The sequence below is a fragment of the Lepidochelys olivacea genome (assembly GCF_965140295.1).
Source record: "Lepidochelys olivacea isolate rLepOli2 genome assembly, chromosome: 12".
Classification (NCBI taxonomy): domain Eukaryota; kingdom Metazoa; phylum Chordata; order Testudines; family Cheloniidae; genus Lepidochelys; species Lepidochelys olivacea.
Genome location: NC_140422.1, coordinates 11,256,193 through 11,281,463, shown reverse-complemented (window position 1 = coordinate 11,281,463; position 25,271 = coordinate 11,256,193). Strand labels below are relative to the sequence as shown.

Here is a 25,271-nt window from a genome sequence, read left to right as displayed (position 1 = left end):
ACAGCTAGGGTGAACAGACAGCAAATGTGAAAAATCGGGACGGGGGGGGGGGTAATAGAAGGCTCTATAAGAAAGGTTTCAGAGTAACAGCCATGTTAGTTTGTATCCGCAAAAAGAACAGGAATACTTGTGGCACCTTAGAGACTAACAAATCTATTCAAGCATCATAAGCTTTCGTGGGCTAAAGCCCACTTCATCAGATGCATAGAATGGAACATATAGTAAGAAGATATATATACACATAGAGAAGGTGGAAGTTGCCATACAAACTGTAAGAGGCTAATTAATAAAGATGAGCTATTACCAGGAGGAGAAAAAAACTTTTGTAGTGATAATCAAGATGGCTCATTCCATTCTATGAATCCGATGAAGTGGGCTGTAGCCCACGAAAGCTTATGCTCTGATAAATTTGTTAGTCTCTAAGGTGCCACAAGTCCTCCTGTTCTATATAAGAAAAAGACCCCAAAACCGGGGCTGTCCCTATAAAATCGGGATATCTGGTCACCCTAGATATTGTAAAGATTGTGAGGCATGTAGATACTACAGTGATGGAGGCCAGATAGGTACCACAAATAGAGAGATGTGAGGCTTTGTGTGTGCTGCCTCTGAGAAGGGGGCCTGCTGTTCAAGGTTTGGGGTGCTGACAAGGGTCCACCCCCCACTAGCCCAAGTCCAAGGAGGTGGGAAGTGTGGGGGTCCAGCCTCCTGCTTTGGTCACAGCTCCTGCAGGAGGAACGGGGGGGGGGGTTCCCTTCCCAGCCCCCAAAGCTGGGAGCCACAAGGGCCCTGGGGTTGGCTGTGCTCTGGGGACAGTTCCCTCAGAGACCTGTTTACACTGGGGGCGAGTTGCCATTAAATCCCCCCTCCCGTTCCTAGCCTTCCTGGGGGCTCTGGCTGCAGCCGGGGCAGGGGCTGCCCAGCAGGACCCCCCCAGGGACACGTGAAAGGCCGGGAGCCGAGCCCCCCTCGCCTGCGGCGGTCACGCCAGGAGGGAGGCCGGGAATCCCTCGGGGCGGCCCCCCCCCGGGCGGCTCATGCGCAGGTAGCGGCGGGAGGCGGAGCAGCCCTGCGGCGGGGACTCGGAGCCCGGCGGCCGGCGCGGCTGGGCCATGGCGCCGCGGCTCTTCCCCCTGCCCAGGCAGCAGTCGCTCTACCCGCCCAGCGTCCGCAACCCCTTCGTGCACGAGGGGCGCCTGAGCGCCCGGGACAAAGCGCGGGTAAGGCCGGCGGCGCGGCGCGGGGCGGGGGGAACGGGGCACGTGCAACGGGGAATAAACAGGCGCCCGGGAAGGCTCCGGCTCCGGCTCCCCCAGCCAAGGGCATGAGGCGGTTTATTCCCGTGCAGTCCTTCCGCCCAGGCTGGAGTCGAGCCCGGGCGGCGAGTAGCCGGCCCCCCGGCGTGCCAGGGGCAAAGCGCCTCCCTCCAGCCGCCCCCCCCCCAGGGGGGGCTCTTCAGGGGAGCGGCCCGTCTGCCCCCCGGCGTGGGTGTGCACTAGCTGGGCACGGTGGTTGTCTTCCCCCCGCGTGTCCCCGGGGTCGTTGCAAGGCGCTTGCACGGACACCGTGCAGCGCCGAGCGCTTCGACGGTGGGCTGACGGGAGGAGCCGCTTATACCAACAAACCAACCCCATCGCCCTCCCGCAGCTCGTCGAAACTCACAGCGCTAGTTTCCAAATACTGTGTCTCGGTAAACGTTGATCTCCCCCCCCCCCCGCCCCCTAAAAAGTAGCTCCCATTGCACTGAGATGTTGTTGTTATTATTTTTGAAGAGTTAATCTCTCAGTTTACAGGTTTCAGAGTAACAGCCGTGTTAGTCTGTATTCGCAAAAAGAAAAGGAGGACTTGTGGCACCTTAGAGACTAACCAATTTATTTGAGCATGAGCTTTGGTGAGCTACAGCTCACTTCATCGGATGCATACCGTGGAAACTGCAGCAGACTTTATATATATACAGAGAATATGGGTGGGAGGAGGTATTGTTTCATATTCTCTGTGTATATATATAAAGTCTGCTGCAGTTTCCACGGTATGCATCCGATGAAGTGAGCTGTAGCTCACGAAAGCTTATGCTCAAATAAATTGGTTAGTCTCTAAGGTGCCACAAGTACTCCTTTTCTTTTCTCAGTTTACAGTGGCTGTTGGGTCCAATTAAAGCAGGGGTTCTCAAACTGGGGGTCGGGAACCCTCAGAGGGTTGTGAGGTGATTACATGGGGGGGTCGTGAGCCATCAGCCTCCACCCCAAACCCCACTTTGCCTCCAGCATTTATAATGGTGTTAAATATATTTTAAAAAGTGGTTTTAATTTATGAGGTCGCACTCAGAGGCTTGCTATGTGAAAGGGGTCACCAGTACAAAAGTTTGAGAGCCACTGAATTCAAGGAATAGAACTTCTGAGGTGCAGTTACTTTTGATGTTAGCACTCTGGTACCATAAGATCAAAATAGGCCCATGAGTTGGCTCTAATAGACAATTAGATCCAATTGGAGCACTGGGATTTTAGATTCTGGTGGGGTGGGGGAGCATTTTATAAAATGCTCAACAGCAGTAGAAATTTTTTTCAGGGAAAACAAAGCCAGTGGAAACATTTCCTTCCCAATCATTTCCTCATTTTTCTGGTTCATGTCACCTTGAAAGTGAAATTGAATAGCAATAAGTGACAATGACTAGGCTGTTTATGTTATCAAAGCTTAGGGGAAATGTAAAAGAAATCAGCATGAAGAGTAAGTCACTGTTTAAAATGATCTTACTTTAATAATCTAATGACCCAATCCTGGAAACAAGCAGGTGAAATAATTATGTAAATGAGTAGTCCCACTGACATCAAAATTGTAACTCATGTGAATAAAGTTACACCCTTGCATAAGTATTTGCAGCCTGAGGGCTACGGTTGTTATTTATAAAGTAGGAAAGAACATAGCTTAAAACATTATTTTTGTTATAACTGTGAACTTTTATACACTGTTCCTTGGTTTATTAATCTATACAATGTGAATAATACCTGCCTCGCTTTGAGATGGTAGTATAAAAAGCTGAATTATTATAATATTGATCTTAAAAGGACTCATGTTAAGCACTTTAAAAATTCTTTCCTGTTCTTTTCAAATTAAAATTAAATAATTGAAAACATAATTTTTTTTTTTTTACATGTTGACTGTCTCTTATTTATCGGTTAGCTTGGACAATGCAAAGAGGGTAGGCAGTTTCACATTATCGTTAACAGATTTTGCTGCATTGAAAGGCTCAATTGATCTAGATTCTACGGGGTAGTGGATGCAGATGCTGCAGGGGATTGGATGACAGACTTTTTTTCCTTTCACCCTTTAGAATTAAAATATGTGGAAACAATTATTTTAAAACATTAAAATCCTATAGTATTAAAATCTAAACTTTGAGCCAAATTTGACCTGCTTTAATGGTGGGCTGAAATACTTCTTAAATACAAACACACCAGGATCTGCAGTCATGGACCCCACGCCTCTCAATTGTGCCATTGACTTCAGTGCGATTTCCCCAAAGATGTAGGTTTCCATACTAGTAAACCCGGTTATAGAATACAGAAACTTGTTTTCAGAAGCCTGCAATTTGAAACCATGGTCCATTACTCCAGCTTTCTACAATAATCTCCACTTTGTTCAGCACTCAAAGTATGTTCCTGTAAAGCTACAGGGAGAGTGGGGGGAGACTACACAATGGTACAGTGTCAGGTCCCAGTGCTGCAAGGTGCAGTGTGTGGTGAGCTTGGCACCCATTCACAGCCCCCTCGAGGCCATTGGGGTTTTCCATGAGCTCTGGGTTCTGCCCGTGAGGTGCCCCTTGCAGGTCAAGGCCTGACAGAGAGACAAGGGGCCAATGGGAACTAAAGATCCTGATTTTCACTTACATTTTACTCACTGAATCTTTCTTGTGGACATTGGACAGCATAGAATGTTCATGTTCAAACTTCTGCAAACAAACAAATGCTCTTCTCTAGTTTAGCATTGAGAGGGAAGAAAACGAAGTAAGAAAGGATACAGCCGTGGGTAGAAGAATGGACATAAGGAGGAAGGGTGGTTTAGATATCAGTCTGATAGGTGATACTGGCCGTAGAATGTCTGTGCCTAATCAGGTAAAGAACATGAGCAAAGCCAAATAGCAAAAATTAAGATACACCAATGCGAGGGAGCCTAGGTAACAAAATGGAGGGACTAGAGCAACTGGTGCAGGAAGTGAAAGCAGCTGATATAAGGATAACAGAAACATAGTGGAATAGGAGTCATGACTGGAGTACAGGTATTGAAGGGTATGTGCTATTTAGGAAAGACAGAAATAAAGGCAAAGGTGGTGGAGTAGCATTGTATATCAATGATGAGGTCGACTGTAAAGAAATAAGAAGTGATGGAATAGATAAGACAGAGTCTGTCTGGGCAAAAATTACATTGGGGAAGAAAGCTACCAGAGCCTCCACTGGGATGGTGCTTGGGGTGTGCTATAGACCACCGAGATCTGATTTGGATATGGATAGAGACCTCTTTAATGTTTTTAATGAAGTAAATAATAATGGAAATTGTGTGATTATGGGAGACTTTAACTTCCCAGATATAGGACAAATGCTAGTAATAATAATAGGGCTCAGATTTTCCTGGATGCGATAGCTGATGGATTTAGAAGATAAATAAGGACAAATTTACTTTTGATTGGAGATAGTCCAATTATTTTTGGAATAGTAGGATGTCACGACAAGATTGAAGGAACGCTGAAAGAGATGAGAGAGAGAGAGAGACAGAGACAGACAAAAGGAACATTGTAGCCAATGGAGTATATTGAAGAATAGAATGAATAGTACTTAGAAATGTTTTTAATCTCCAACGTGAATTACAAACATTAGTTAATTTAAAGGGGAGAGGTAAGAATCAAGACAGTGATATAGTTTGGTAATGATCATTCAGCTGTATGAATCAGAAATTGCTTTCCGGAAGTTATTTCCTGATTGGGGCAGCTGTTTGGCCTTGCTTTTAAATAAATTGGTTAGTCTCTAAGGTGCCACAAGTACTCCTTTTCTTTTTGAACAGGAAGTAGTCATTTGTAAAGATCAGATTAGAAGTACTGTCTTTGAGGGAGGAATGCTACTATTTAGTTGCAGGTTTTAAAAAAAAAGGTAAAGCTTGCATGATTGCTAATAAGAGCCAATCACCTGATATGGCACTAAAATACTTAACACAACTTGCTTGTTTTTGGTACGATACACTTCTTGCTGCAATGTACCTGTCCGGTTTTGGAAATTCATTGTTAAATGGCTGTGGATGTAATGATCCTTCAGATATAACTTTCCAAATGGGGGTTTCCCAAAACTAATTCTTCTGTTTCTACTTTCTGTTGTTTGTGACCTGATTGAAAAACATTGCAAAATTATTTCAAGATTCAACTTAAATACAACACATTAAGCTCTTTCATTGTAATTAGTTATGTTGAGAGGCTTCATGACATCCAGTATACCTTTGGATGAATATGATTTGTGCATTTATTCTGTTAAATACAGCAGCAGTATTGTAGAATAAAGCAGGATATGGTTACATCATGATAAAATTTAATACCATGTCAAATATTTGCATTCATATTAGCATGGTTTGTAGTTTTATAACCCTTACTGAATAGCTGGATTAGCCAGTCTGCATTTTCCTGAGTACATGTGTCTATGATGTACCTACCTAGCATGTTTGAGAGAGCTTTACAAACTGAGTCGAAGAGGAACAGTTTGATTGTGGCAAGACTGCTTTGTGTGTATTATACTATGTGTAAATATTGAGTCTGTTCTTGTCATTGACCAAGGAACAGGGAAGCTGTGTCTTTTTCCCTTCAACAGCTCCTCAGAGTGCATTTCAGTTTTAGCCTGTCTAAACAAAGTTTTTTCTAAATTTATGAAAAATAAAGTTGAGGCTCTATCTCAGTGTGTTTTGAGGATTCAAAGAGGCACATTTCAAAGCAGTCAGGAGGTATCAAGTAAAATAGATCGTGTTGTCTTCATCAAGCCTGTATGTTTTTAATACTTTTAAGTGACTTCAGTGTTTGTGAAAAATTCCCAGAGTGACTGTGGACTGAAGACTTTATTGTCCATAGAACTGATATCTCCTGGGCAGCCGTAATGACATGGGATACTCGTACTATGCTAGAACTTAAATAGTAGAGATTGTCTTTGGGGTGAACAGGCAATTTAGGTATGGCTTCACTACATTTATAGCTCAGGGTACAACCTTAGTGTTCCCCCTAATTCAGTTCCCAACCACGCCCATAAATGTCTAGCTGCAGGTAACTGGGGCTTCATGCTCGACATAGCTAGCTCATCAGGGTGTGTGCGCATGTGTGGATGCTTGAGTGCCACTAAAGCTCAAGCTACTTATGCAGGGGGAACTTAGCCTGTTTCCATCTTGGTGTTTCTGCTGAGGCTATACCAACATTAGTGCATGTTACAGTTGGCTTGTTGTGGATGTGTTCCCTAGGACCAGGACTGAGACACATCAAGCAGATGTCAGTTGGTAATGATGTTTGGTTACTAGCTATCTGGACTGGATGTGAATTGATCACCTGGAGGCGACCATTACCATTTCCAGTCCGCCACGCCAGGATGTTAGGGCGGAAACACTCTGGCGAGAGGAATGATTATCTGTTATAATCCCCAACCAGTCCCTTGTCGCCAACCCCACAATTTGCCTGCCTGGTTTTGACCTGTCCCATTGCCAGTGGTCCCTGTTGAACAGTTTCCAGACTGGGCAAGGTCTCTGTGTAGCCAACCAGTATCGCTGTGGCCTTTGTGACAGGCCTTTGTGCAGCTGCGGCATGACACAGACAATGACGGACGTTGTCGAGGAATGCCTGCTGACTAGGTTCAGTGATGGCCTAGAAGAACTGGATCATACCACTGAAGATGCCATCGCTTGGCTAGATGACTATGCACACACTAAATAAATAAATTTTCCAATCCCCTATGCCAGTCATTCTTGTAAGATCCTTGACTTAAAGATTCAGAAATTCCAATTCCAACTATAGAATTTTCCCAAGCACCGTTTGTAAAAGAAAATAACTTCCCCCTCCTTTTACGTAAACATCTGTAGTTGTGTTAGAATCACATAATACTTTTCGTGTTTAATCATGTAGCAGTGACATAAGTACTTTAAAGTCCACATTATGTAACCAGAGCAAATCAGTGGTCAGTGATTTCTGTTGGTGCATTTTCTTCCTTTTTTTCCCCTCCTAGACTGTCCTGTTGGGGATTATCCTGCTTCCATTTCGTGCCATATGCATTGCATTAATTTTGCTGCTAACATGGCCAATTGCAGCAATTGTGACTTTCTGCCACCCTGAGAGAGGGTCTGTGCCGCTCATGGGATGGAAGAGGTAAAAAGCAATTGTCAAACTTTAGGTAACTTTTAGCAATGTATTTTAAAAGCTTCAAACTTTAATTTTTTTTCCTTATTATTAACATGATCAAAGAAATATTGCAAATACATGCTGTAGAGAATGTGTCTGCTTCATATGTTTCAATTCAACAGCATTTTAGTGCATTTTCTCTGAGTGATTGTAAAACAGAAATAAAGTTTCTGCAACCTCATGCAAATATCAGAAAATCTTCTTCTGTGTGGTGGGCTATGTAGTTTGCTCAGCTCATTGCAGCAGAGACCTTGGGAGCTAGTTTAGATGTTAAAGATAGACACTTTGCAAGCCAGGCCTTTCCTTAGAGGTGGTGCTGGAAAGGAATATTTGGGCCACGGAGTGGGGTACTCCTTAACAAAGGAAGTAAAACACCTTTGGAATTCTGCCCAAGGATGATGGGAACAAGAAAATACATCCCCATATATTGCTGATGTTACATAATAGGCAAAGTTTGTATTTGGCCACATTTGTGCCCAGATTGCTCAATAATATTATGCATGACAACAAAAACACTTGTGGCCGCTCACAAGTCTTTTCTGTTAGGTGTGATGTCATTAAAGGGCTGTTTCACAGCTATATCTGTTATAAGCAGGGATTCTGGGTTTTGATCGCTCCGCTTTGGGCCTTTCAATATCTTGGGTGCATTCCAGATTCTTCCCTCTCTGCAGCCATATGATGCCAGGCGCGAATAATAACAGGAAGTGGGTTACAGCAAAACCGGGGAGTAGCTGAGAGTTAAAGTTCCTCTTTAAAGGAACATGATCATTTTCCATCTTAATCAGGGTTTCTTTATTAAAACGGATCATTTAAAAAAAACAGGAATGATGTTATTTGACTGGCTAATTTTGATTCAAAGTGGAATCCCTGTAGTTTTTAACGTAAAAAGGAGGCAGTAGTGTCTGACTTCCCACATAGCTGGTGCATGAGTCCAGTAGTTATAATGCATGATATGGAAACCTTACTTGCATGCTCTTTATTCTAAAGTGGGAAAGAAATGGTGGCCGGAGCACATAATGGAGTTTATTCACTTATGCACGCTATTCGTTTTATTTTCTTTTTAAAGGAAAGTGATCCAATGTGCCTTCCAGTGCTTAGGTCGTGCTTTGTTCTTCTTGATGGGCTTCCAAATTAAAGTGAAGGGGAAAGTAGCAGGTCCCTTGGAAGCCCCAATCTTTGTGGCAGCTCCTCACTCAAGCTTCTTTGATGGAATTATTGGTGTCGTAGCTGGATTTCCATCGAGCGTATCCAGGGTAGAGAACCTGTCGACCCCAGTATTTGGCAGTAAGTATTGATAAAGTTACAGATAAGGGATAAAATTTTCCTAAGTGCCATAGTGACTTAGGAGCCAAAGTCCTATGTTAAAAAGTGACTGAGGGCCAGATTTTCAAAGATATTTAGGCACTTAAAAATGCAGCTAGGCGCCTAGTGGGATTTTCAGATCTCAATGGAAGATAGGCTCCTAACTTGCTTAGGTATTTCTGAAAATCGCACCATGCACCTGTCTGCATCTTTAGGTGCCTAAATGTCTTTGAAATCCTGACCTATATTTCCACTGTGTTTCCCTCCCTAACACTGTCCTGCCATAATTTCTAGCTCTATTGTCTTCCTTTGTGTACATGACTCAAGTGACCCTTGACAATCATACTGTAAGTCATTAGCCAGAAGATTCTCCTGTTGACAGTGTTTGCCTTTGGGCAACTTGGATGGGAGCTTTCCAGAAATTTCAGACTCTTGAGGGGAAGGAAGCAGGAAGACCAAGGGGCTTCAGGAGTAACACAAAGAAACCAAAGGAACACGGTTCACGTGACTTTGGGGGGACTTTTGCCACAGGGAGACCTTCTTGCCATAGAACTGGATGTAGTGAGCCCACGCTTAAGGCTTAGATATGCCCCTGGCCTGTGACAATGAGTAGCTCAGAGGAGGCTTGAAGGAAGCTGTGGAATTGACAATCCCAGTGCAGATCTGCCGGACGTTTCCAAGAATGGGCAAGTTGTGCAAAGGCTTCTTTACTTGACATGGGTGGATGGAATGGACTTATCAAGCCCTCAAAGTGCTGAATTTGCAGATGAACATACAAATTACTTGAGGTCTTGGGGGTGGGGAGTTATGTAAAGAAAATGCAGAACAGACCCAGACCAAGGAAATTCAGAAAATGGCATATTCTTACCACTGCTTTCTACATCTGAACTCTCTGAGCATTTCTCCTCTGTGTGTGTGTGTCTGTCACTGAGCTGTGAAGAAGTAAACCAAAAAGGAAACCATTCCGTAGATTAGAATAGAATATATGCTTGATTTTTCCTATTGTCTGAGCCTTCCGTCTCCTCCCATTGACCCAAGAAAAAAGAAGACCCACACTTATTATTAATGGGGCCATATACATGCTGTAGCACTTTTACTAATCGCGCGTCCTTTATTTTTTATGGTGGCCAGCCTGAAGTTTACAGCATTCTTCATAAGCAATATAACGCAAAGCCAAACTCCCAGTCAGCAACTAGGAAAAGTAACCTAAGAACACTAGACTAGCATGAAAGACTTACTGATATTTGCTATGTTTCAAAGTAGCAGCCGTGTTAGTCTGTATCCGCAAAAAGAACAGGAGTACTTGTGGCACCTTAGAGACTAACAAATTTATTTGAGCATAAGCTTCCGTGAGCTACAGCTCACTTCATCGGATGCATGTAGTGGAAAATACAGTGGGGAGATTTTATATACACAGAGAACATGAAACAATGGGTGTTACCATAATGGATTTTTTAAAATGCAAACAGATGGACATCATACCAAAAGGACTGACAGTAAAAAATCCATTATGGTAACACCCATTGCTTCATGTTCTCTGTGTATATAAAATCTCCCCACTGTCTTTTCCACTACATGCATCCAATGAAGTGAGCTGTAGCTCACGGAAGCTTATGCTCAAATAAATTTGTTAGTCTCTAAGGTGCCACAAATCCTCCTTTTCTTTTTGCTGATATTTGCTATCTAGCGTTGGGAGCACAGCAGCAGGGAAGATGGTCTCGTGGTCAAGGCAGGACTGGGACTTAGGAGATCTGCATTCAGTTCCTGACTCTGCCACAGATTATATGAACGTGGGTGAAAAATCACAAAAATTCTCTGTATTAGGGGCGGTAATATCTTGTTTTTTCCCATTCTTAGCCTGTCTTTTCTATTTAGACTGGAAGCTGATCAAGGCAGGGTCTGTTTCTTTCTATGCGCTTATTCAATGCCTAGGACAGTGGCACTTGATTTCAGTTGGATCTTCTAGATACTAGTGTGCTATGAATAATAATGATAACTTGAATCTCTCTTTCACAGCAATTATCAGATCCTTCCAGCCTATATTGGTATCACGTCTAGACCCAGATTCTCGAAGGAATACAATCAATGAGATAACTAAACGAGCAACATCAGGAGGCCAGTGGCCACAGGTAAAATAGGCTGTAAAGTGTCAGTTTTCCTTTTAAATTGTGAAGCTTAAGGCTTAAAAGTCCCATTCAGTTGGACACTTGCCTGTAGCTGTAACTTTCAAACCAAAAGAGACATCATCAACCCTTCTGGGTTTATAAAAGGCTTTTAAATAAGAAAGGGGGTTCCAGCGTAATTACTCTTGAGTGACTGAGGAATCAATTCAGAACCCAAACGTACTAACAACTTGTAAAAAATATATGTCAAGAACACTCACAGGGATGCTTTTTTCCCCCCTCTCCCTGCCCCGAAGTTTGGGGCCTTGAGCCTGTTGACCAGGTTGCTTGAAACTTAGTAGGCATTTAGCTTCACCTGTATTTTGGAAGCCACTTTACCATCTGTGTTCGAGCTCAGCATGAGAATAATGGATATCAGCACTGCACACCTACTCGCTTATGGTAACTTTTCAGCACCACGCTGTTTCTCTGCTTCTAGGACTACATTATCTTCCCAGCCTGAGTAGCTGGATGCTGGGGACCTCCATGGAGAGAGTAGTGTTTGGAGGAGCAGCTCCACAGATACTGTGCCAGGCCAAGGGCTGGGATGGGCCCTGGAGCCTTCGCACACCCCATTCTTCTTGGAAGAGCAAAGCCTAAAGGATCCCTGACGAAGCTGATTCTCTAGTTCTGACCTCTGCCCACTGCTGCCCTGTCATAAAACCCCCTGACTGACAATGCACAGGGAGCCTCACACAACTGAACTCCCGAGGACAATTTGACCAAATCCTGAGCCTGTCCTATCCCACGCATTGGAATGGCACCTCTTCTATTGTGTGTGGAGATCTTAAAGGCAGAGGAGCATCCAAGGTAGAAATCTGCCCTGATCTCGTGCGTGTGCCTGTGTTTGTTTTTGTTTTCAGTGACTGAGAGAACAAATTCAGTGGTTGAAATATCATGAGATCTATTTTTCTCAGAGCAGGTCACTTCCTGGATGATTGAAACATCATGAGGAAACTAGCTATCAGTTTATTTTTTGTTCCATAACTGGCTTCCTGAAGCAAAAATAAAAAGCTTGTGAAAAGTCAGAGATGCCAATAGCAAGATATTTGTGTTTTTATTGAACCGGAATGCACAGCCCTAATGATAAAGGGGCAGTCGGGACAGCCAGCAGCCATAGATCCCCATTTCCAGGAAACAGAAAACCAAAACACATGTCATTTTCTCCCTGGGATGAGATTACTTAAATGTACCATGCATCATTTTCATTTCACAAGCAGCTTGCTCCAGGTTCTTTAGTTAGGATTTAAGCTTCTTTAATTTGACTCACAGGTGCATGTTCAAATTTTCATTACGCATTCTTACAGCCGTCTTGGTTGTTTTTCTATTTGTCACAGGTATGGAACTCTGCTACGCAGGCATTTTAATCAAACACTCTGGTCATGTCTAGGAAAGCTTTTGAGTAATGCTGTGCTTAGAAATGGAGATGTGATTGAGCCAGTGCAGTTCATTTTCCTGGAGGAAATGCGTGGTTGGATGGAATATAGACCAGGTGCACCAGAGCTCTGCTGAAGACAGGGGGCAGACACAGTGGTGGCTTTAAGACCGTTTTGCACTATCCCAATCCCCAGAGGTATTGGGTTCTGTTTCGGCTTGTGGCATAAATTAGAGTAGACTCGTGGATTCCCAGTTTACCAACAAGGAAGCTGAGGCATAGCTATGTGACCAACCCGAGGTTGTGGAGTGAGTCAGCGGCCAAGCTGGGAATGTAGTCCGTGCTTACTGACTCCCAGTCCTGTGTGTTATCCTTCTCTTTTTTGGAGGAATCTGACTGTAAACATGTTTTCACCACATAGTCTAAAATATCTAGGGCCAAATGCTGCCACTGTTACGTGGGTGCAGTGGAGGAGAAAGCAGGGGCCCCTTCCCTTAGAACAGTACGCATCAACAGAAGAACACCCCTGTTAGCAACAAAGGGGCCCAGCTGTTGTTTCCCCTGTACTCCTTAGCGCAAATTAGGCATGACCTGGTTAGAGTGCTTTGTCTGTTCTCAGCATGTGTGCTGAGGTAAGTGGCATGTGCTAGCCAGGAGCACATGTGGCTGCTCCCAGTTTCTTTTAGGTTCTCAAAGGGTGGTTCTCTTGGTTGCATTTGTCTACTTGATTCTGGAGGTAGGAATATGAAAATTTCTCTCTGGGCACCAGCCTCATGTCCTTTATGTATCAGTTTTCATGCCCAGGTACCTAGGCAACAATTTTTGTTCTGGTTGTACTATGGTTGGTACAGGAATGGTCATGTGTGTACCACCTTTGTGCTTCCTCTATCCTTGGAGCTGCCCCTCTGTCATACATTAGAGCATCCTTGGGGTTGCTCTAACTTACATCTACCTACCTATGGCCCCAAGCAGAGTATCACTGGAGCACAGGGATGCCTTGGGCATGCCTTCTTTTCCCCCAGCCATGCCCTGTGCACTAGGAGGGAGTGAAGTAGGAGCATCTCTTTGTAATTTTTGCTACAATGACACTATTTAGGAGTTGCATGTTCTTGCCCAGAGAGTTCAGAGTTCCAATAGGTGTTGCTAGAGTGCCCTGAAAAGACGAAGCTGCTGGTGTGCTCTATGTTCCTTGAAGGGTTGGCTGTGCTGTGTCATACTGTATCTCCTTCTAGTCCCATTGCTTCCGAAGATGATTCTAAGACCTCCTGGGTATCCAGTGTATCTGATCCTTCCAGGCTCCAAAGCCATTCAGTAGCATGTAATGCTTTCAGAAGTCCTCACATCACAAATGCCCCCACCCTAAGTCTGTGTTTTGCTGTTGCCCCTTGATCCGTGATCATACCCTCACAGTTGGCATCTGAGCTCATGTTGATAGCATCTGCGTCGGTGAGTGCTTGAGTGCCTCCTGTGCACTTGATGTCAACCCAGACTCAACGTTCATTCAGCTTACAGATCTGTAAGGAGCGTCTGGAAGAGAAAGAAACAATCGCTCATTCTTTCCAACACTAGATACTGCAAGGGAAACATTGGAGGCCTTTTGTGCTCTGCTTCAGACTTGACAAAGACCTTCCCAGAAGTTCCCTCTCTTACAAAGCATTTGTTTCCAAATCCAGACGAATAAAATTGCTGTCAGTCACTGGCATCCTTCACTAGTTCTTTCATTTCCTTGCTGACAAAGTGATAAAGTTGTGGTGCAGTATCAGGGCTCATCGGCAGCTCAGAGAGCTTGAATAAGAAGTCACACCTTCAGGCATGTATAAGTTGTTAAGGCAGAAGTATAAAGTATATGTATGTAAATATATATACACTTTTTTCCATCCAAGGTACTGATTTTCCCAGAAGGCACCTGTACAAATCGTTCTTGCCTGATCACCTTTAAACAAGGTGAGAGACATTGTGTTGCATGTATTTTGTTAGAAAATCATGGACAGGCATGATTTACAAAGTCACTTCATCAGTTTGTAAATATATTAATTTGGACCAGTGGGTTTCTTTTTTTTATTTACAGTCTGCAAGGGTACTGTCAAGTCAAGGATGTTTAAAAAGCCACTTTTCTTCACCTGTGCTGCTAGTAACACCTTAGATTATTAAAACTGTTTTTAAAACCTCTACTACTTTATACCATTTGCTGTGAATTTATTTTTTCAATTTCCAGCAGCTTGTAGAATGATAATAGACTAGTTAGTTACACTTTGTTTCTGGGCAGCTTCTAGACAATTTAACTGTGTCTTTTTCATGCTTTAGAGCAATGATTCAATAGTTGTGTAGTTTACAGGAATGTCTATTTAGTTTTATGTAAAGCATCTTCATTAAAATTAAAAATAAACAGTGGAAACCCATTTTCACAAAACCTACTTCTGGGAGATTTGACCTGACAATGTTCCTGTAATTTGAGGTGCATTTGTTTTTTATTTAGTTAACCCCTAACATTTAATATACTTAGTAATGCTTCAAATGCATAAACTACTCGGAATTTTACTGGTTCCTACAGGATAATTAATAATTGCATTTATTTTGGTTTAGTTTCATAATAGTAGTCTTGTAATTTTTTGAAATTTAGAGCTGAGCAACTAACTGAAGTAATCTCAGTGCTTCAGTGTATATTTGTTCAGGTAGTAATGAAAAAAATAAAAAAAATCTTTGTCATGCAGCTGATTTATGAAATCTACTCTGGTTCATATTTAGCAGGATTAGCAGAACAGATTATTGGCTGCACAGAATAGATATTCTATAATGGCACTGTCTAGTAGAAAGTGGTCTTTGCTGCTGCTTGCTTACCAAAGCTATGCTGGTTTCCCACGTTATGTTGTTGAAAAAACAGCTCCTTATTCCAAAGTCACACAATGCTAGTATAGGCACCTATGTGACTAAATAAGGACCATAAGCATTATGTGACCATCTTGACTGTCATTCTCCCCAATGGTCATGTGAACATGTAGCCAATATTATTCCCTTGGTGACTGGAGAGACAAGATGGGTAATATCTTTTACTACCTCACTCACCTTGTCTCTCTAATGTCCTGGGACCAACATGGCTGCAACAACACGGACTATGTCCCTTGGGAACTGACGTTCATTCAGGTGGGAGAAAATTAGTTCAAAATAATCCACAAATCTGAGGGAATCACTTCTCTCTGACCTAAAACTCTGTTCTGGTAGAAGAGAGGATCTCCTTTATCTGGAATCTGACTAGTCATGCTTTTAAAAAATAACTGTGAGGGGATAATTTTTCTTTTCTTTTTTTTGTTTCCCCATTACGTTTTATTTGTCCTCCAGTCCTCCCTTGTCTTAATCACTAAGAATTTTAAGTGATTATGTTTGTATATTAAAAAGTGATTTGTGGTTACAGGAGCCTTTATTCCAGGAGTTCCCGTGCAACCGGTGCTGCTCCGATATCCAAACAAACTGGTGAGTAGAACATTCTCCTTTTTGCAACTTACAAAGCTAGAAATCAAAACATTCTTAAAAGACACACAGGTTCTAGGCAGTCCATTGTCATCAAGTTTAAAGGCATTCCTAGAGGCCCCAGCTGCTTTGCCTTAAAGGGTTGGCTGAGAATTCCCCTGAGACAGGGGAATCCTCCAGTGATGCAAAACTAGCGTAGCTCGCTCTACTGCATCGTTCTTCTTCCTTCTTGGTGTGGCAAGACTGAGGGGCTATCCTAGGACTGTGGGGGCAGAAAGGTTGCTTAGTCTTCTACTCATGGCTGCACCAAGATTGCACTTGGCACATCTGAAGATTGAGGGCCTACCAGTGTAATACAGTAGAAAGTGCTTAAGAAATTAAATACTACTTTAAGAGCACTCTTGCTATATTTTGTTTACTAGGGGTGAAAAGCAAATTTGTAACAGTAATGTACAACATGTTCCCTTTGATTGACTGCAAGCAACATGGAAGCAATTCCCTCAAACTACGTCTTATTGTTTGGGGAGTGCTTAGTCTTTGCTTTTCATACTTCTACATACGTTTTCCAAATACAAATGAGCTTACTACATTCTTCCTAATATTGAAGCAACCAGTGTAGCATGTGCTTTGGAAATGTCCCGTTTAGCGCTTCAGTATTAGTATTTGGTTTTGCAATGTCTTGTAAAAAATTGAAAACAACAACCCAATTGTTTTTAATACACTTTTTCCATATTCTAGCAGATACAAATAAATTTACCATAAGAAACGCTTATGTCCTCCTCCAGTGCAGTTATGTTATGCCGCCGGCCCAATTAAATTATTTAGAATAATAAACTCTGCTTTCCTTTTTGTCATTTCACACTCGTTAAATTAATTGTAATATGTCATAACTTGATTAGCTTTGCGACAGAAACCGTGTTTTATCTGTGTTCTGTAAAGCTGCATGCCAACTTCTGGTTATGTATCTTTCACAGTAATGTGGGGGGGAGACCAATTGTGACCCATTAAGAGAAACAACCTTTGAAATAGTTTCATAAGATAATTACTAGAAGGCCGCAAATAAAGAGAGTGCACTGCCTCTCACTAACCCTTTTTATTAGGCGTGCATGGAATTTTAAGAATTGTCCTCGATTGCACATCTGGTTCCAGCCTGCTGAAATACTTATGTGGCTGATAAACTTGAGGATACTTTTAATCCTCGATTCACGTATGTAATTCCCATACTACTACTTCCTCTGTCTGATATGTGGGGCAAAAATCACTGCCACTCTTCTCACATGTACATAAGAATAATAGTTTGCATTGCATCCAAGAAACTCAAGAAACGTACATATATAAAAATGAACTTCCCTTCACAACACGAGTGAGGAAGGTAGGGTAAATGTTACCCCTAGTTTACAGATGAAGAAACTGAGACAATTTGTCCGAGGTCCCATAGGGGGTGAGTAGCAGAGCTGGGAATAGAATTCTGGTCTCTTCGCTCTTACTTCTATGTTTTAATAAAAAAAACCAAAACACTCTTTCATTTTTTCTCCCTCCTCTGAATTGTCCCATATAAAAGAATGCCACCAGTGCAGTGGCTGCATCAGACCCCAATGACAAGGTGGCAAAAGTCAACAGGAGTGAATACTGAAGGAAGAACAAAGTCCTTTAATATTTACACAGCTAAGTGTTTTACATCAGATTGGAAGTAAGCTGACTAAAGCCATGGCCTCCTGAATATAATTAGATCCTGATCCAAAGCTTACTGAAATCGCTGGAAAGGTTCCCTTTGACTTCAGTGGGCCTATATTGGACTTGGCTAAGATCCTGGCCCTATTAAAATCAATGGAAGTTTTGCCATGGACTTTAGTGGGGCCAGGAGATCACCCTGGTCTTAAATAAACATATAATTAAATACATTTTTCTCATTACCTGTCACAGCTAATTAAGGTAACTTTCATTCCTTACGAGCAGGCAGCTACAAGCATTTAGCATATGGGAATTTGGGGACTTCTGATTCAGTTTTACTTCCACTCTCCACCACCCTATCTTTCCAAGTTTTTGTAGCTGTTAGAGCAATTCTTCTCCCTGAGTAAGCTCAAAAAACCCCCAAGGCAGACATTTAATGCTCTTCATTGTAATTAATTAAGCTGAAATAGATGTGCTTGTATTTGTGGTCCGGGTGATGTGCTCGTCTTCCCTGAGGCTTAATTTATGACTGCTGTAATACACCTAACTTACAGTGGTGTAGGCTAGTACACTCCTGTTTTTCTGCTGCCTGTGTGCCACCCCTCTTTCTCTCCCCACCACCACCAGAAGGATCAAACATTTTTGAGGTGGGGGCCGGGGAGTGGGATCACTTGTGTCCTGTGTCTTTTAGGGCAGGTCTATGCTACTGCTTAAGGCGACCTAACTTACGTTGCTCAGGGGCGTGAAAAAGCACCCCCCACCCCGAGCGATGCAAGTTTTGCCCTATATACGTTCTCCTGCCGACACAGCTTCCGCTTCCCACCGAGGTGGAGTAATTATGCCGACGGGAGAGCACTCACCTGTTGGCGTAGCACATCTCCACCAGGCACGCTACAGCGGTGCAGCTGTGCCAGTGTAGCACTGTGGCCTAGACTTGCCCTTAGATGCCAGTACTCTCCTCTGATGGTGTTTCCCCCCAGTTACCACAGTGGGACCCACACCTGTGTTGGTGAACTTTCGCCCCCCACCTTTTTTTTCTAAGCCTTCTTCCCATGCGGTTAACTCGCGAAGCGTATGATTACGATGCTAGACATGAGTGTAATTTTACTACTGCAACAGGGTGTAGAACGATGTCCTTCAGCTGACTTCCGCAGGGAAGTTGCCAACGTTTCATTACATGCCCATTGCAACATAGTGTGTAGGTTCAAATTAAGTTAGGGGGCAAAGGCCCAGTGCAGTTCACAATAGGTTTTTTATTAAGAATAAGAGGATTGGAAAATCAGTTTTTTGGTAGTTTTGTTTGGAGGAAATGAAGGGTGCACAAGTAAATGTTACAGCAGGAAGGGGCAGAAATTCCAGGTGGGAGACAGAAGTTACTGTACACACGGAAGATTACAGAAATTGTTTTCCCCACTTGAAGGTACCAGACAAGTAGCATGCCACCATTTCTGTTGTGGCGTTTGACAGTAAAAGAAGTCGATTGAATGCTTGTAAGACCTCGCATAAAAGTCTCTTAAAAACTTGCTAACTTTTTCTTGGAGAATGTCAATTCATTATTAGCCGTGTCTTCCATAAGTTCCTGCACTTAATAGAGGGGATACTTAGATGAATTTAGGGAGTGAAATTACACAGTATAAAGTAACTGGCAAGTTTTTGCTTTCACAAGTTAGCAATACGTTATTACTTAGCTTCTAAGCTGCTTGGGGTAGGGTGTTTTTTCCTCTTGTGTTTGTACAACGCCTTGCACAGCTTGCTCCTGGGCTTCGATTAGGGCTCCACAGTACAAACCACAATAATAATTAAACAGTTTAAAATCTGTAGAGTACATCTTTTTGTTTGTTTGTTGAGAATCTGTCTCTGGAAAATAGGTTGATAAAATAGGTGTTGCAAGATATAGTAATGAAGAAAAACTATGGTTGATTATTCATATGAATTTTTTTGTCTTGTCACACATTTAAAAGGCATTTTTATCATTTTTCATGATAAGCAGAAGTAATCTTAAAAATGTGCTTATCCTTTTAATAGTTTTGATAATGCAGCATTATGTGTTCATGCAGCATACGCAATGCATGGTTTTAGTCCTGAATTTAAGGATGTGTAGTTTGCAATAGGCATCAGAATCTTGATCAGTTGTGGTAACATGCAAAGTATCCAAACTTCCTTTGCAGTAGCTTTTGTGTAAACCGTCTATAAATACAGCTCAGTGTGTTGGACCAACACTGAGTGGGTTGATAGCTGGGACATATGAAGCTGTATTTTCTTTACCTATTTAGTGAGGCTTGTCACAGTCCAGGGCAGGCACCTGCATCTGTATTCCCCCTTCATAGTCCAGCAAGAGCACCCATTCGCAGGGTTCCAGCTCCACAACCATCATCTCTTGGGCAGAGACATGCATCTCTCTCCTTCCTGTCCTGGGTATTTCCAGGCTGCACAGATCCCTTCCTACACTGTGAATTCCCCAGCAAGGCAGAGTGCCTCAGCAGGCCTGCTCTGCCTTCCTTCCTCGGGGGCTATAAGCAGCATAATTGCCCACAGTTAAGTTACCACCCAGCTCTTCTTGAGCAAGCACCTTTAAGGTGAAAGTATTACAGAGAAAGTACATTAAAAACAATAAAAGAATCTACACACATGCTAATACGCTTACCAGAGATCACCTCAGCTCCAGCAAGGGCTCTGGCAGGTAAAACAGTCTTTCAGACCCCACCAAAGGGTTTGCTGTGGTCATAAGTTCATAGCTGCTGTTAGCTCAAAACAAGCACCCCATGAATCTGTAAGTCATTGCTGTGTGCAGTTTGGGTCTTTGATCTGGGAATAGGCAATTTGTAGACCATGGGTGTCCTCCTCAGGGCGAAGCTTCAAAAGGCTGAGTTCTTGCATAACTGAAGGGGGCACATTTGCCTGTATACGTCCCCCTAGAGATTTCCTGGAAACTCACTTAACTTTAAAAGTTCAAATAGTTTCAAATAGTCCTTTGAAGCCCCTCACATTTCCCATGCTTTGCATTAATCCTGTCTTCCCCCAGAGACATTAGATACAATCCCACAATAGTACATCAGTGTTTGCATTTTTAATGCAATGAACTACTCTTATTCTTAAACTTGATTCAGTAAGGTTTAACTTCATCCTATAATGTTTCTCCAGGGTATTGCAGGAAATTGCCATATTTGTTCACAAGGCTGTCCAAATATGTTTGTGTTCCTTAATTCCTCCAGTCGTGTTGTTCCATACACAATTGATCAGGTACCCAGTTCATTCCCACAGTTTTCAGAGTGGCAGCTGTGTTAGTCTGTAGCAGCAAAAAGAATGAGGAGTACTTGTGGCACTTTAGAGACTAACAAATTTGTTACTCTAAGGTGCCACAAGTACTTCTCATTCCCACAGTGTTTCAAAGCAGAATCCTCCTTCAGAGACCCAGGAATGGGAATCACTTGTGTAGCATTTGAGAGCTAATGTAAGAAGCCAGGGTCTTTTTAGCATCAAACCTGGGCTGTTGCTACTCGGGCTGTGAAATCCCTGGTAGCTGGTCTCTTTGGTTTTAGATGCAGCTTAAGTAAAACAGTAAGCAAAAGTAGTTTGATTATAGCGGAAGTTGGAAGTTTTCTGCCAAGCCACAGTGTCCGCCTCTTGAATCTCAGATTTCCCCAAAGTACATCAAAAATTCTGCTGGTGTTCTCTTCTGTTAAGATTCCAGTATTTTATCACAGCAAGGTTCGGCAAACGAGGTCAAAAGGGAAAAAACAGGCAAGAAGGCCATAACCCAATTGAACATATGGTCAGACCTTGTTATTTTGAATCAGTTTGTACCTTCTTACAAGCGTATTTTCTATAGTAACTTCTGTGGCATACAGAGGTAGACAAAGTCTTTTTTCAAATGCATGAAATTGATACCATGAGGTGATCACTGCAGCTATCTTAATGGAGAGTGCTTTTAATACATAAGTGGCTTTGATCAAGCGATGTAAAAATGTTGCCTCCATCTATAATATAAATGCTCCCTTTGTCTGTTTACTTGTGTGACAGTTTTGTCAGTCCCTTGCTTAATAATGGAACAGTATAGATACAATGAACTTTGACGACAAACACCTTTCTGTTCCTGCTAGCCCTGCAGAGCCAATACAGCTGTAAGTGATTGAGCAGGGTTCTAGTCTTCCTCATGCAGCACCAGTGGAATTCAGCTGCATTCCTGTTGTAGAATTTTTATTAATTGATGATGTGGAAGAGGCAAAAAGAGGAAGTTACTTTTCACATCCCAGGCTGAGTTTGATCATTCTAAGGGCAATGGGCAGGAGGGGACAGGCAATAAAGGGAGGGGAAGCATGGGCTAGTTGTGTTTGGGGAATGGCCAGCAAGTCAGAGATCTGAGTTCCATTCCTGCCTTTGCCACTGGTATGCTGAATGTATCTACATCTTGCCTTGCCTTAGCCTGCCCACCTGTCGCATGGGGATAGTGATGTTTTGTAAAGCACTTTGACATCTATGGATGGAAGTAGATTAGTACAGAGTTTTAAAACTTAAAAAAAACACCAGATCATTTATAAAGAGGAAATGACCTTAAAGACAACAGTCATTGTACGGAAGTTGGAGGAGGAAGCTAAAAGTATAAAAAGCAGTTTAATGAGGCAGTCAGTAAATTCAGGGTGTTGAGAATAAGGTATAAATTGGCAATCTTGTCCATAAAATATTAATAGGGTAAATCTGTGTCCTTATAAATGAGAAGTTTGAAAATGTATTAAGCAGCTTTACAGAGTTAAAAAGTGAAATACTATAGGTAAATTAGCCTTTCTTGGATTTACAAAGTACATAAGAATGGTCATACTAGGTCAGACCAATGTCCATCTCGCCCAGTATCCTGTCTTCCAACAGTGGCCAATGGCAGGTGCCCCAGAGGGAATGAACAGAACAGGTAATCATCAAGTGATCCATCCCCTGTCACCCATTCCCAGCTTCTGGCAAACAGAGGCTAGGGACACTTTAGAGCATGGTTTTGGTAAATTTTAATCTACAGTATAGTCATCCTCTATTTATGAGAACTAGGGTAAATGTGCACCACATTTTGTTTCTGTTTAGGGCTCCTTTTCTTTCTAACCATGCTCAGTACGGATGTGATGGTGGGAAGATAAGAACAGCCTGCAACAACAATTTAAAAAAATCATTTCAACTAAGCTGTGATTATCCCTGGTCTGATTCTATACAAGATGATTGGGAAAAGAAAAAAATATGGGCTCGTGCCTTTCTTTAGCTTCTTTGTGCTGTATAAAGAAGGCCTGAAATACACTGTTGGTGGTTTTTGTTTTTAAAATTTCTGTATGTTTCTACACTAGAAATTCCGATGCTGTCTAGATTCTAATAATAGAACCCTTAATAGATTCTAAGGCCAGAAGGGACCATACTGAATATCTAGTGTGATCTGTATAACACAGGCCATAGAATTTCCCCAAAATAATTCCTACAGGAGATCTTTTAGAAAAACATCCAATCTTGATTTCAAAAATGTCAGTGATGGAAAGTCCACCACAACCCTTGGTAAATTGTTCTGATGGTTAATTACCCGCCCAATCAAAAATTTACGCCTTATGTCCAGTCTGAATTTGTCTGGCTTCAACTTCCGGTCTAGGCTGGAAGACCCTTTGATGACTGGAGAGCCTTGTGTAAATGATTTGATCACGCGTGCTAAAGGAGTAAAAATAGTATAAAAAATATCCTATAAAAAAATACTACTGTTAAGTGAGAGAAGATAATCTTCGTCAGACTGTTTAAAATAACATCTGTTTGACCTCAGGGATTAATATTTCAGAATAAATGAAACATTTGTTGAAGATTCCACATTTGTGTCCCCTGCTTTAGGGAGATAAGAGCTTAGTGCCTCTCACTGGTCCTCCAGCAAAACCACAGAAGATCAAGGCTTCACATTCCTAACATTTCTATGATGAAAAAACAAGCAGAATTTGTTCTTAATTAAACCAAACAAACTGACCCAGCCTTTCAGGCCCTAAAGTAGCACAAGCCCCTCAACTCCCCCCGCCCCTCCCCTTTTGGTATCCTTTGTAGGTCAACTTTAAAACACTGGAGTGAAGCAGTAATAAAGGATTGGTTTTGCATAAATGGAAGGCATTCCTTTCTAAAGCAGGAATTAGGCAAGACCATGTATACCCTAGAACGATGTTCTGGCACAGCTAGTGCTGTGATCTCAAGCAGAACTACCAAACCACGCTGTAAAGCTGCTGTTCCTGGAAGACAAGGAGTAGATTATAATTAGGGCCTTTTATAGAGCTCATGTCAACTCCCAGTGAAGTCTTTTAATGGGAGCTCAGTAAGAATCTAGGTGATGTAAAACATCAGTCAGTACAAAATTGCGTGGGCAAACTAATGCATGGGTTCAATCTTTTCTCTTGGCACACTTGTTTCCTTTTTCATATGACAAAAATGCAGCTGGTGAAGATATTTATAAGGCTAAGGATTCCGGTCACATTAACGTTCTTTTCTTTTTTAATAAGACAGTAAAACATCCTCTGCTTCACAATTGTATGCTTATAATTTTCTGTTGTATCATGTCTGTTCTCCCCTCTGGCTTGACTTGTCATACATTTCTGTTTTTTTGTTTTTTGTTAGGATACTGTGACCTGGACATGGCAAGGCTATTCATTGTAAGTTTCCTAACTGTATTAAAAACCATATACAGGAACTTCTCCCATTAATAAATACACTGGCAATGAGCAAACCAGCCCTGTTAAGTCCACAGGAACACATTTCTTGGTTTCTTCTTCTAATGGCATGTATTTGGGGGGTCACACTGACATTATGTGAGAGGCTCCAATGTTTAATCTTTTAGTAGATAGAGCACTAAACTGGTGTTCAAGACACCTGGGTCTGTTCCTGACCCTGCCACTGGTTTGCTGGATGACTTTGGGCAAATAACTTACTCTCTCTGTGCCTCAGTCTCCCCATCTATTAAAAAGGGGATAATTTTCTTTGTAAAGAGCTTTGAGATCTACTGATAAAAAGAGCTAGGTATTATTATGGCAGCAAATTTTGTACTTGTTTTATTTTTCTGTCCTATAAGGATCTGTCATTTTCCAGTTATATGACCCTGAGGATCCTCTTGCTTATACTGGTCTCAATCTGGAGTCACTCCAGTGAAGTCAGGAGTTTTAAGCTGGTGTGCAAAGAGTGAAAGTGGAGGAAAACCGAGCCCTATTGTATGTGTAGCTGCAGGTGCATTGCATTCGTAACATTTCTCGAATAATTCTTTCCAGTTATTCTAGCATTAAATTTTATAAATGCAAAGCTTCTGCCCCTGCAGTAGAGTGTCCAGTGAATAGTCTAAGGCTTGACTGCTTACAGACTTTTGCAATGTAGTTAGATCCGAATGGTTCCCACAGATAGTAAAAAAAAAGTTCAATTCTGGATTTTCTGGTTGCTTGTAACACTAGAATAATAACTGTTATAGAAGAGAAAAATGTTGCAGTTAAATAACTGCATATTGTCAAAAGTTGATTTGGTTAGTCTTCTCCTTGCTTTTGTTTTTTTCACGTGTTACAATGAAGCAGACATGGAAGTGAAATTCTTAAAGTTTGTTTCCTTTTTCTTTTGGACTGTCACTACTGAAAAATCACAGGCATCAGCAACTTACTTTATTTTTATCTTCTTTGGTGCCATTTTAACCTCCAGCATACTCATTTCTCTGTCTGACTTGAAGTTTCACCCCAACATACAGTAGATAAAGAGGCCAGGACATAGCAAACATCTCTTCCTCTCCTCCATCAGATACAGAGAGACGTTCTTTCTATATTCAGACCCTTACAGTACTTTTCATCTTGCACAATTAAACAAGAGTGCCTTTAGCTTTAGGAGATTCCAGTGAAGAGAGATCTCTTTGATTTCAGATACTAAAAGT

General features: G+C 42.1%; 1 protein-coding gene across 3 annotated transcripts in view; it reads left to right on the top strand.

Moving 5' to 3' along the window:
• The first annotated feature begins 1,052 nt into the window (after window positions 1-1,052).
• LPCAT2 (lysophosphatidylcholine acyltransferase 2) overlaps window positions 1,053-25,271 on the top strand; it is a 49,178-nt gene continuing 24,959 nt past the window's right edge. Inside the window, exons 1-7 of one of the 3 annotated variants that reach the window (XM_084644890.1) lie at window positions 1,053-1,217; window positions 7,230-7,369; window positions 8,469-8,686; window positions 10,721-10,833; window positions 14,125-14,185; window positions 15,651-15,709; window positions 23,987-24,021. In XM_084644890.1, coding sequence (XP_084501016.1) covers window positions 1,110-1,217; window positions 7,230-7,369; window positions 8,469-8,686; window positions 10,721-10,833; window positions 14,125-14,185; window positions 15,651-15,709; window positions 23,987-24,021 — 734 coding nt within the window. In that variant the 5' untranslated portion in view covers window positions 1,053-1,109. Of the gene's footprint in view, window positions 1,218-7,229; window positions 7,395-8,468; window positions 8,687-10,720; window positions 10,834-14,124; window positions 14,186-15,650; window positions 15,710-23,986; window positions 24,022-25,271 lie in introns of those variants that run through there. The other 2 variants (XM_084644889.1, XM_084644888.1) reach the window with 2 other exon arrangements.